The 13,167-nt window shown below is 37.7% G+C and overlaps 1 protein-coding gene across 4 annotated transcripts in view; it reads right to left on the reverse strand.

The window, feature by feature from the left end:
- The window catches only part of LOC144979350 (uncharacterized), a 17,860-nt gene extending 9,240 nt beyond the window's left edge, over window positions 1–8,620 (reverse strand). Inside the window, exons 1-4 of one of the 4 annotated variants that reach the window (XM_078925993.1) lie at window positions 8,502–8,620; window positions 4,904–5,029; window positions 3,113–3,192; window positions 2,109–2,299 (exon numbers count right to left, since the gene is read on the reverse strand). In XM_078925993.1, the coding sequence (XP_078782119.1) occupies window positions 2,109–2,299; window positions 3,113–3,192; window positions 4,904–5,024 (392 nt within the window). In that variant the 5' untranslated portion in view covers window positions 5,025–5,029; window positions 8,502–8,620. Of the gene's footprint in view, window positions 1–2,108; window positions 2,300–3,112; window positions 3,193–4,903; window positions 5,030–8,157; window positions 8,347–8,449 lie in introns of those variants that run through there. The other 3 variants (XM_078925992.1, XM_078925994.1, XM_078925991.1) reach the window with 3 other exon arrangements.
- Window positions 8,621–13,167: the final 4,547 nt, after the last annotated feature.

Consider the following 13,167-nt stretch of genomic DNA (forward strand, 5'->3'; position numbering starts at 1 on the left):
GGTCCTACGGTCCTTGGGAAATGAAGACCGCAAGGACCGGTCCTAGGACCGGTCCTTTTCGACATTGAACATTCCTGAGAGACTGTTGGAAATTCGAACCGGTTTGACCTTTGAGACCATGGGATCGTTCATTCTTGAACCGTTAAAGACCGCTACACGATGAAAACCGTGGTCTACAGGAGTAAAACACACGGAGTAGTCACACTCATTTCAAATTGTAACCTAATTAGAGAAGAGGGGTGATGCCTTCTTTATTTGCTCATCGTACTTCATTGTTACTTCGATAATTTAATAAAATTTGAAATTTATCCCCATTAACGGAGATAATGGCATCGCCCAAGGCGTTGATCGAGTTGTTCGTGGCGTTGATACACACACGCAACTCCTACCCCCCCCCCCCCCCCCCCCCACACACACACTTAGAGGGCAGCGAGCATTGAAGAGTAAGAGAGAGACGTGAAGTTATAATAAGAGGGGGTGGATGAGGTAATAAGAGGGGTCGATGGTGACTTTTCGCCAGATCTAACAAACTCAGCTACCCATTCATTGCTGAGTAGACAGGGATTCAGAAAAAAATCGACTGCACCCGGGATCGATCTCTGGCCCTTTGCGTATAAAGAGAGTGCTCTATCAACTGAGCTATCGGGGTCCCCAAATATTCTATTGGACTTTTTTAAAATTCAGACGTTATAACTGGGTTTTTTGGAAGGAAGAAACTAATGAAACTCATATTATTTGATTAGTAAAAACACCAACGAAATTTTAATATTATTGTATTATTTTAAATGACAACACTGCGATAGAAAGGAGTGGTGACAAGAGATGGACAAAAGAAAACAAAAAATCGGATTTGCTACTTGCTAGGTTCGACACACACACACACACACACACACACACACACACAAACACACACATCTTTAGTAGTCACATACATTTCAAACAATAACCCATTAGAGAAGAGGGGTCATGCCTTCACCATAGATCATTGTCATTGCGATCATTATGGTGTAGTAAATTTTGAAATTTACCCCGTATAATGGAATCGTCCAAGGCGTGCGCCTCCTGTTCCCCCCATCTCACACACGAAAGGACGGTTTGCGGAGTGGAGGTTGGTGGTCGTCTGCCTGTATGGTCGTCTGTGTCGTTTAGTGTATGGCAAAGGGGGGTGGGTGCGATTAATTAAGTGGGATGGGTGGTGATTGGTGGAAGATAGGCAACCGAAGCAACGAATCGCTGGGGCAGGGTTGCCAGTTTGGCATTTTAAATGCCAGATTCCAAAAATCTGGCATTTTTGAAAACCGTTTGGCATTAGAAAAATCATTTGGCATTTGGCATTTTCATTTGGCATTTTCTTTTCTTGTATATTATACTTCAAATGACACCTTTTCTTAATTATTTCTAAACGCGTAAAAACAAACATCTTCACATTTCTTTTTCATTCTTAAAATCCAACCGTGGTGTAGTGGTTTAGCACTCCACTTAGTAGTCAGTAGGTAAATAATTACCCCAACAGGAAATTTAGTATAATTCAACAACAAAAAAACAACAACAAAAAAAAGAAAAGAAAAAGAAAAGAAAACACGCAAGCCACCAGGATATGATTGTAAATTGTCTATCAAAAGTGAGTAGTTTTCTTAGTGGGGGTGGGAGTCAACAGACTTTGGCATCATTTTGAGTGTTTTGGCATTTTTTGAGTCTTCCCCTGGCATTTTGTTGAAAAATAATCTGGCAACCCTGCGCTGGGGAAGTAGTAGGCTATGGCGCGAGACCGTAGGACCGTGGTCCTTGCAAGGACCGCCCCGCACTAGTTGAAAGGTGATAAGAAGTGAGGACCGCCGCCGATCTTCCCCTATGGACCGGTCTTCGGTTCACAGCTAAAAGACCGTCGGACCGCGGTCTAGACCGGTCTTCAGCGCGGCACTACTGTATTGTAGTGTAGTGGATGTAAGCTGTCAGATGCTGATGCTGCCTGTAAGAATAACAGCCAACTTCCACTGTATTAAGTTGAAATTGTTTCGACATTGGCCTGCTGAGGAAATAAACCAAGCACTTTAAAAATATGGAAATATACTATAATATTATACATAATAATTTTTAATTTATTCTACCTGCAAAGGAAGACTTGTTTGATGTAATGGTTGATATAAGAACTATTCGTAAATAGGGCCAGTATGTTCTGTGAGACTTCATCGAGGAAATAGAGGAAGTCGTATACACTCGTGGTTGCAAAATATATAGAGTAGGAGTACTCTCTGTATTTTGAAGTGACCATAATCGCAATCAGAAGGATGTGAGAAGGCTGTAGATAACAAAGATGTGAATCAGTTTTATGGCTCTCTATTTGTACACATTTGGCTATGTAGTCTAGTGGTATGACACTCGCTTTCGGATCGGAAGGTCCTGGGTTCAAGCCTCGCGCTCGTCGCATAGTTGAGTCCTTGGAAAAGGCTCTTTACTCACATTCTCTCACCATACTCAGGTGTAAAATGAGTACCTGGCCGTTAACAGCGTTGTCTTTGTCCGAAAAACTGTAATATCGCCTTACAGGCGTCATGTCCCGTCCTACATGTTAAATGTTCCTGTTGATCAGGGACCCCTTGTAAAGCGCTTTGAGCACGTTTAGTGGATATTGCGCTATATAAAAGGTCAATTTTTTATTATTTTTTTTTACATGTGTGCCCAACGAGGTATCAACTTGGTATATATTATATAAGAATGAACCAAATTTTAATCAACCAACATTTGAAGGGCGACAGGTTTTCTGGCCAAAATTTTTAATTCGGGTTTTTCTAGACTACAGTAGTAATGTTGCTAATACCTTTGTAAATGTAATCATTCCATTCCCTTTATTTTGTTGTGTTTCTGATACATATTATTGTAATAAACATTATGTCTTAATGAGTCTAATTGATGCTATGCGCTTATTTAAATTACTCATACCATCTGCCACCCTCATATGGCCTACCAAAACACAAAACTAATTTGTTACCTCAAACGTTTATAGTCTGAGTGATACAATTTTATGAGAGCTACTCATAAAAATGACTGGCTAAAAACAATAACAAAGAGCTGAGTGGCGTTAATTTCGTGCCTTCTATAAGTTTACACTTACCAAACCAAGTATTCCCAAACAAGTTGTGGCAATTTTCCGCATCGGGTGCAATTCAAAGGGAGGGCGAACAAAATCTGCCCCTGTATGGTGACACACAAAATGGAGAAATTACGTGAAAATATGATGGAAACTTATATGAAGAGCATTTACATTTATTTTGTTTAATTTATGTCCTTGTGCCACGACATCATAAGATATCGTTGCCTAGGCATTCCACTAAGGAATATAGATAATTCATCAAACAAAATGTCTGATGTCAACAGGAATCACCCATGTTGTCTAAGTGAGCAAATTGGGGATTAATAATCTTGCCCAAGGAATCCTGTAAAGTAATGGTCAGTCATTAAGTTTCTTCTGCGCTTGCAAAAAAAAAATCCCTTTTTGACTTAAAAAACAAAAACAAAAAAAAAAAAACCAGAAGAAATGGTCGCTAGTTAATGGTGACAAATGTCCTTGTTAAAATTCTGTGACGTACTGGGTAAGATTTGTCTTTTTTCAGTTTAGATTGATTTCACTGATGAGTAGAGATCGTAAAAAACGCTTCTCATAATTTTGAGTAGCTGGAGAGAACGTTGTTTCCAGAGTGAAGAAACTGACTCTGCAAGAATGACGAGTAACACCTATCCAGTGACTCTGGAATAAATGAGTGTCCATTGAAACCATTCTACATGGCAGGGGTAGCATGGCTCAGCGGTATGGTCTATGATTCGTACCCGAAAGGTACCGAGTTCGACTACCCCGACGTTCTGTGTAACTTTGAGCCCGCCTTTCCACCGTAGTTCACCTTGAGGTTCTCTACTCTCTTCCCTTGGGATAGACTATGAAGACAAATTTTCACTGAGGGATGAATAAAGGGAATCGTATTTTTATTTATTTATTATATCTATGACCATCTCAGCATGTTTCTGCAACTTGGGTATGGACGCCTTTTGACAAGTGACCAAAAGGTACATAATGTTGGATCGTAGCCATCGTTAACTTATAAGCCTGACACTAAAACAAACTAAAACCGATACGTTAACGTCATTTTTAGGTTTGTGGACCGCCGAGTGAGTTGTCATTAATAGTACAGTGGTCAAGGAGACAAACGATTGGACCATTGAATCAAGTCACGATTTGTTTTCTTTTGTGGCCAAATACTTGTCTTTTGACGTCATTTGTTGGTCAAGATAGCTATGATTGGATGCAGATAAATTTTCTTTAAATTGAGTCAAATGCTATGGGAGGAAGGGGGGGGGGAGATAACTATGGATGATACAAGCATTTATTATTTGAATCAAGAACAGAAAATATCATCCACGCAATTGAGAGGCCCGTCCCATCTGTCAAAAATAAGGGTTAAGGTGGTAACACCGTCAAGTAAGTAGATGGTCGTGTTGTCCTGATTCTGGGATTGTGAAGATATAATCATAATTTGTGTGTGCGCAGGGCGGGGGAGGGGGGGGGGGATGGGGATAATGTGTGTCTTGGACCCATAACACAACCAATTTCAAGACCCTTGTTTCAAACCCACAACTAGGCATCTTGACGATAAAACGCCCTCATCAAAGGCATTTTACATACAGTTTCTGTTTCCCTCCTACTCCTAGCAGCGATTGGATAGAATAGATCGGTCTTTTAGGTAGCCTGTGTCTGAGAATTATTTGCGATAAACTCACGTCTAACGGGTAGCAATCAATTCTAACTATCCGTTTAATTCTTATGGAAACCAGAAAAGACTCCGGCCCTGGCATTATGATTGTAAACACAAAAAAAAGCCGTTAGGGGCAACAATAACGTAAATTGACTTACAAAAGTCTTCAGTTGTGTTCGGAAAGATCTCCGTTGACAGCAAAGGTGTTGGTGACGTAGATTTCAGCTCCCTTACAGTCTGTGACGCCATTGTATAAGAGTCGTTGGCTGCATCAAGCATATTCTCTGTTGTGAGGTTGGTTGAGAACAGTGTTCAAATGTATGTCATGTCTTTCAATGTCCACTGTTTGCAAAGTGTACTTCCAGTCTCTCTCTCTCTCTCTCTCTCTCTCTCTCTCTCTCTCTCTCTCTCTCTCTCTCTCTCTCTCTCTCTCTCTCTCTCTCTCTCCGTCTCTCTCTCCTTCTCTCTCTCTCCATCTCTCTCTCCTCTCTCTCTTTCCCTCTCTCTCTCCCTCTATTTCTCTCTCTCTCCCTCTATTTCTCTTTCCTCTCTCTTTCCCTCTCTCTATCCCTCCATCTCTCTCTCTCCATCTCTCTCTCTCTCTCTCTCTCTCTCTCTATATATATATATATATATATATATATATATATATATATATATATATTCATATATATATATATATATATATATATATATATATATATATATATATATATATATATATATATATATATATATATATATTCATTTTATATTCATGTATCCTGCTTCATACTTTCGCAATCTTAAGGAAATGGAAGAATTGATATGGAGTCATCAGAGGTTGTACATAGTATTGTTATCACCAAAAAGCGCGTATTTTTACCACAACGACGAAAAACATATACAGGCTTTTTGAATGACAACGCAATGTTTGGAAAGCTGAAAAATGAGCTGAGTAATTGGATTCAATAGTCTGATATCACGCCGCCCGGCAACGGCGGCCATCTTGGTTCTAAACAAAGAAAATCATTACTTTTTATTCTTCATGCTGGCTAGAATTTTTCATATGCCTTGTGATCAGAATGTGTAAAAGTCAAAACATCAAATTTCTGGGGGGGGGGGGGGGGGGGTTTCCTCTGGATACGCTTTTATGCTCGTTGGAGAAATATTTCATAAGGGCGTCCGCCATTGTTGCGATAGTTTAGAGCCAGTTACTAAGTTACCATGCGTCATTACGAGGGAAGTGACGTCATGACTGTTGAAGAATATTACAAGGAAAAAAGCTCCTAACATACGGCCAAATTAATGTCCATTGCATTATACTATGTTCAGCTAACTCAGCCTAGAGAGTAAAGAAGAATATTTGTTTTTTAATCGCCGAATCTTGCAGATATCCAAGTCTATAAAATGCTTCGCATTGTAACAGGTCAGGTTAAATGTGACCCACCGACTCAAAGCGGTAATGAGTCAAGAAGACCAGGACCCCGATAGGTGAAGTTTGCACTAAAATCATAAAACTAATACTGGGTAATGTAAATGTTCCTGGCAAAGGAGCATACTATAGATAGTATGCGCTTGGCTCATAACATTGCCATCCGGAAGTATAACGGAACAACACACAAAACGGTGTGTATCCATGAACGTTTATAGTCGGGTTAATACAGTTCAGTGAGCATTACTCATAAACGCGGATGGCAAAAAACAATAACAAGACCTGAGTGACGTCATCTGCATACTATCTATATTATATATCATGCCCATCAATGTTGTTGTTTATTCATGTTAACAACGCCACGACCACATTACCTCATTCGTCTGGAGTGATTCATTCATCCTGTTTTGCTGATAAAGGGGAAACCCGAAAGGTCAATTTTATCTGTTTTCGTATATTAATAAATTGAAGCTTACATTCAATTTTACATTGTTATTTAAAACTAATACGAACTTTGAGCTTATTGCAATACGGGAAAGTTGTACAGATTGAAGTGTTTCCTAGAAAGTTATTATTATTATTATTATTATTATTATTATTATTATTATTATTATTATTATTATTATTATTATTATTATTATTATTATTATTATTATTATTATTATTAATAATAATAATAATAATAATAATAATAATAATAATAATAATAATATTACTATTATTATTATTATTATTATTATTATTATTATTATTATTATTATTATTATTATTATTATTATTGGTATGAAAAGTAAAAAAATAGAGGCACAAGAACATATCATTGTGGAACTTCATATAGATCAGAGAATATTATTGAACTGAATATAATTGATGACGGCTGTTTGACCGTGGTGAGACAGATAATATGATTTAATCTAAGCCTTTTGAATCCCTTATCAATATTCTCTCAAGCTGATGAGAGAAAATGGTGAAAGAATTAAAGAAATAGAAATAAAGAATGGTTTGAAAAGGTAGGGAATTCCATCCCCTAGGCGCTATTGATTTTGATGAATGGTTTGTTATAAGTTCACAACTAAGTGTTGAACTGTCACACGTTTCAAAAGAACAAATATTCAGAATCTACCAGGTTGGTTTGTAATGAGACAAATGTCTGTTTTTTGACCCACCCCCTCAAAACGCTCTTCTGTCGGGGACAATTTGTTGACAAGTATCATTATACATCATCTCAAAACGCTATTCTGTCGGGTACAATTCGTTGACAAATATCTTGACACATCGTCTCAAAAAGCTATTCTGTCGGGCAGAGTTTGTTAACAAATATCATGACACATCGTCTCACAACGCTATTCTGTCGGGCAGAGTTTGTTAACAAATTATCGTGACGCACCGTCTTACAACGCTATTCTGTCGGGCAGAGTTTTTTAACAAATATCATGACACATCGTCTCACAACGCTATTCTGTCGGGCAGAGTTTGTTAACAAATTATTGTGACGCATCGTCTCAAAGCGGCGTTACGTAGATTTAAATGTTTGGAGCTGACATCAAATTCTTGACATTTATAGTAATAATGTTCAACAAGTTGGTAGTCGTCTTCATTGATAGCTGTTGAAGCAAGCTTGGGTCCCGATAACTCAGTTGGTAGAGCACTCCATTTGCACGCACCGGGTTCGAGATTCATCCCGGGAAAAGTGGTGATTCTGGGTTCGAAGCCTCGATCGACGTATAGTTGAGCCCTTGGACAAGGCTCTTTATTCACGGTCTCTTACCGTACTCAGGTGTAAAACTTGGCCGTTAACAGCATTGTCTCTGTCCGTAAAAAAAAATATTGTAATATCGCCTCGCAGGCGTCATGTCCTGTCCTACGTGTTAAGTGTTGCCGTTGGACTGAGACCCCTTGTAAAGCGCTTTGAGCACGTTAAATGGATATTGCCCTATATAAAAAGCTCAATATATAAAAAGCTCCAAAAAAAAAAAACAAAAAAAAACAACTCAATACCAGTCCGGTTGTTCTTATTCTGTTTACAGTCAATAATCAGTTGAGACAAAAGATCTCCTAGCGATGCAATCCTGGGGTCCAGCCTCGCTCGGCGCATAGTGAGTCCTTGGAAAAGGCTCTTTACTCACATTCTCTCATCGTACTCAGGTGTAAAATGAGTACCTGGTCATTAACAGCATTGTCTCTGTCCGAAAAAAAAGTGTAATATCGCCTAAAAGGCGTCATGTCCCGTCCTACGAGTTAGGTTTTGCCGTTGGCCAGAGACCCCTTGTAATGCGCCTTGAGCACTCACGTTAAATAGATATTGCGCTATATAAAACGCTCAAAATAAAAAAGCTCAATACCAGCCCTGTTGTTCTTATATTTTGTTTACAGTTGATAATCAGTTGAGACGAAAGATCTCCTAGCGATGGAAATAACAACCATAAAATACTATAAACCCCTATAAAACATACTCTCTGCTTATCACTTGCGTAAACTTTCAATAAAAAGAAATTCCACAACAATTATTTTATGTAATCAATATAGGAACAAACGATTTTCACAAATTTCCACAGTCTATAATTTTATTGGAGGAATATAATAATTACTTTGTACTGACAATTTTTTTTCTAAAAAAAATTGACATGAATGCGAATTGGTTAAAGCAATTTCCACAATCTGTAATTTTGTAGGAGAAAAATAATTATTTGACATTATCATCTTATTTTTTTTTTTAGTGAACATGCGGCGGCATTTACTTCAAACAAAATCTTATGTTCTTTGTATAACTCTTTATCAATAATTAACGGCTGATTTTCCAAAACTCGTTTAGTCGATTTTTCTTGTTTTTGAGGTTTTCCATCTATAAGATAAATTTAAATTTAAATTTTGATTTAAAGCATCAAATGACACAAGAATGTTCTTAGATTTGTGTGAGTTTGAAGTTTAAATATGATAAAATAATTGGGCGAATAAGAAATTTTGGGGGAAATAATCCTCAATATCTCAAAATGGAAAAAAAAAACGGAGTGAGTGAGTTTTGGAAAACCACTCTTCAATCAATTATAATTCACCTTAATAACATTGGTATTTAGATTTTTGTACCGATCATTTTCAGTATTTTCTCAAAATAGCAGGCTTACCCAGCAGAAGAATTGATCTCTATAAAGCAATTTTATGTTCTTATTATGTCGTTTAATAAAGATTTTATAATGTGCCATTAATATAATAATCATGATACCAAAGGGGCCCCATATGTTTTCAAAAACTAGAAAATTGCTTCGGTATCGATTTCATTAATATTTTCATTATTATCGTGATGATAATAATTGTCGCCCAACGAGACTGTTTCGATTACTCACTGGGCGTATTCAAATTATGCTGCATGGCAACCTTTAGAGTCTGGAATCGATTGTATTCTAATCCGAATTCAACTCTCTCCTTACCAGCCATTTTCAACATTTTCCCCAAAACTTCACAACCAACAAACACAAAATAGATTTTTTATCATTCAGACATAATAGCAGTAAAATTATTGCGATAAAAGTTTATTTAACAAAACATACCTACAACACACTGTACAAAAGAAATTTGAAAAAGATAAAGGTTGGTTGTATCGTAACGAATGTGACAATTTTCCTATAAATGGTAATGAGGTGTTTAATGTCACATATTCCGTAATCCCAAGCATTTTGAAGTGAGGAATGGGACGTCAAAAATCAATAAAGTTTTGTTTAAAACACACTATGGTGAAGTTGAATAACATTATGACTAAGGCTTTTAAGCTTTAAAAAAATAAAAATAAAAATTATATTCGAATTCCCATAAGGGATGAAGCTACGTCGATTGAAAAAGGTTAAACAATAAGATGGAGAAAAATAGTAATTATTGATTGTATTATTGATATTGTATAGTAAAAGTAATAGTTGTAGTAGTAGTAGTGGTAGTAGAAGTAGTAGTAGTAGTAGTAGTAGTAGTAGTAGTAGTAGTAGTAGTAGTAGTAGTAGTAGTAGTAGTAGTAGTAGTAGTGGTGGTGGTGGTGGTGGTGGTGGTGGTAGTAGTAGTAGTAGTAGTAGTAGTAGTAGTAGTAGTAATAGTAGTAGTAGTAGTAGTAGTAGTAGTAGTAGTAGTAGTAGTAGTAGTAGTAGTAGTAGTAGGAGGAGGAGGAGGAGGAGGAGGAGGAGGAGGAAGAGGACTAGTAGTAGTAGTAGTAGTAGTAGTAGTAGTAGTAGTAGTAGTAGTAGTAGTAGTAGTAGTAGTAGTAGTAGTAGTAGTAGTAGTAGTAGTAGTAGTTGTTGTTGTTTTTGTTGTTGTTGTTGTTGTTGTTGTTGTTGTTGTGGTAGTAGTAATAGTAGTGACGTGCGACGAATTGTGTTGACGTTAGGCGAACTCGACATTCTCTTTTGACATCTACAGGCTCTCTCGATGTGTCCAGTTTTCTGGCAGAGGCGACAAACTGCTGTTTTGAATTTGAAGTTCTGACTGTTGTGGCGTCCATCGCATCTTGAGCAGGTTTGATTTTTAAGTCAAATTCCGTTGTCGGCTCTACCTGTCTTTCATTCAAACGTTTTGTACGCTGTTTGTTTTGACTGCCTTGCTAAATTATCGGAGTCTGTTTTATTTGACGCTTAATTTTATGGACATCAGATTGAAAAGATAATGCAGTCTCGTTAGCCACTCTTGAGGCATCTTCTATCTCCGTGGCGACCTCGATGGCTTTGTTAAACGAAAGCTCGTCCTCCTTGAGCTAGAATAGTGCTTCAAGAACAGTTGTGTTGTTGACTGCGCACATGAAACAGGTACGCATGGCTTCATCCAGGGGATTTACAATGGATGGGAAATCGCATGTGACAGCAGCTCTGGCGAATTCGAGCTGCCAATTCCTGAATAGTTTCACCTGATTTCTTCTGGAGGCCGGTCCAAAATTTATAACGTTCTCTGAGGAAAAATAGTCCAGGACGGTACTACTCCATCATATATTTTTGTTCAATTTCTGTAGCTGGTGTTTCTTGGCTCGCCATGTTAGTCAGTATTTTTTAAACAGCAATGTTTTGTTGACAATGAAAACGCCTACTTTCTTCTCATCAGGAACGGAGTGAGTAGTTAAAAATGTATTAAAAAGTTGCCAGTAGTCTCTCCATATCTCTGAGGCAATCTGTTGTTATAAAAGGGTGATGAGTTTTATTTGCAGTAGTGCTGACACAACAATATTATGTACAATAAGAGTACGGGAGCGAAGGTTACAGTATCATAATTTGGAATTTTTCTTCAATACGGGAAAGATAGTAGAATGCGCTTGGCTAAGCAGCTCATAACATTGCCATCCGAAAGTATAACGGACCAACACACATAACTGTGTGTAACCAAGAACGTTTATAGTCTAGTTATTACTGATTAGTGAGAAGTACTCATAAACGCGGATGACAAAAATCAATAACAAAGCCCTGAGTGATGTCAACTTCGAACTATCTATATAAAAAACGAATGGTCTGGGATGAGTGAACATTTTGATGATACGATGTTATAGAGAGTATGCGCTTGGCTAAGAAGCTCATAACATTGCCATCCGGAAGTAAGCGGACCAACACACAAAACTGTGTGTAACCATGAACTTTTATAGTCTGGTTCATACAGTTTAGTGAGAATTCCTCATAAATGCGGATGGCACAAAACAATAACAAACACCATCGTGACGTCATCTTCGTTCTATCTATAGATAGTTCGAAGATGACGTCACTCAGGTCTTTGTTATTGTTTTTTGCCATCCGCGTTTATGAGTAATGCTCACTGAACTGTATTAACCTGACTATAAACGTTCATGGATACACACAGTTTTGTGTCTTACTATGCTATATAGATAGTATGCGCTTGGCTAAGAAGCTCATAACATTGCCATCCGGAATTATAAGGGACCAACACACAAAACTGTGTGTATCCATGAACGTTTATAGTCGGGTTAATACAGTTCAGTGAGCATAACTCATAAACGCGGATGGCAAAAAACAATAACAAAGACCTGAGTGACGTCATCTTCGAACTATCTATAGATAGAATGCGCTTGGCCAAGGAGTTCACAACATTGCCATCCGGAAGTATAACGGACCAACACACAAACTCTGTGTAACCATGAACTTTTATAGTCTGGTTAATACAGTTTAGTGAGAACAACTCACAAACGCGGATGGCAAAAACAATAACAAAGGCCTGAGTGACGTCATCTGCATACTATCTATACAACAGTGAATTCTGTTGTGATAACGATCGTTAAACTCTCCAACAGGCTTGGCCGGGGTTTCTATTTCACGAGATTCATGTGCACTACTCACTATTATTAGCATCTTGAGTTTTAAATGACAAAGTAAAATGTACACTTTGTACACACTTGACATAAAGAGTTGTTACAATCTAATATTTGAAAGCCAGGGGCGTATTTCTAGCTTCCCGTTATGAATTCTACATTCATAAAAACTGATTTTTAAAAATATGGATTAAACATGCACATTTGTCACAAGAAAATTTACAAGTATTTCTCCGCGGCATTCTTTTTTCGTGGCATCTGGCAAATAGCAGTATGGCTTACAACCAGGAACTCAGAGGGGAGAGGTCAAATTGATAAATGTTAAGGTCATATTAATTATGCATCTCTTTCATTTTAAAACTGCGGTTCCTTTGAAAGGTTATATTGTACAAAACTTACATGGAATCTGGTGTTAAGGAAGTTTACATTCAGTGATATTTCACATTAATACATTTAAAGCGCCCCCCCCCCCCCCCACCCTTTCCAGCGAACATAATTCAAGAATGACGAACACGTAGCGTAATCGATGGGTGACCAATGGGACTTCGTGGCATGTCTTGTCCAACCGTTATGAGATGTCTTTGTGAAAGGCATTTCTCCAGTGGCGTGGATGCTTACAGTATAAGGTGGTGCCAGAATCAGAAGAAAATAACTCAAACCATGCTATATTTGTAAATACAAAAGAAAGAAAAAAAAGTTAAAGAAAAGACTTACTCAAATAAGTAAGAGGT

This window comes from Berghia stephanieae, chromosome 9 (genome assembly GCF_034508935.2).
Source record: "Berghia stephanieae isolate SIO BIC M18660-M18661 chromosome 9, UCSD_Bste_1.3, whole genome shotgun sequence".
NCBI lineage: Eukaryota > Metazoa > Mollusca > Gastropoda > Nudibranchia > Aeolidiidae > Berghia > Berghia stephanieae.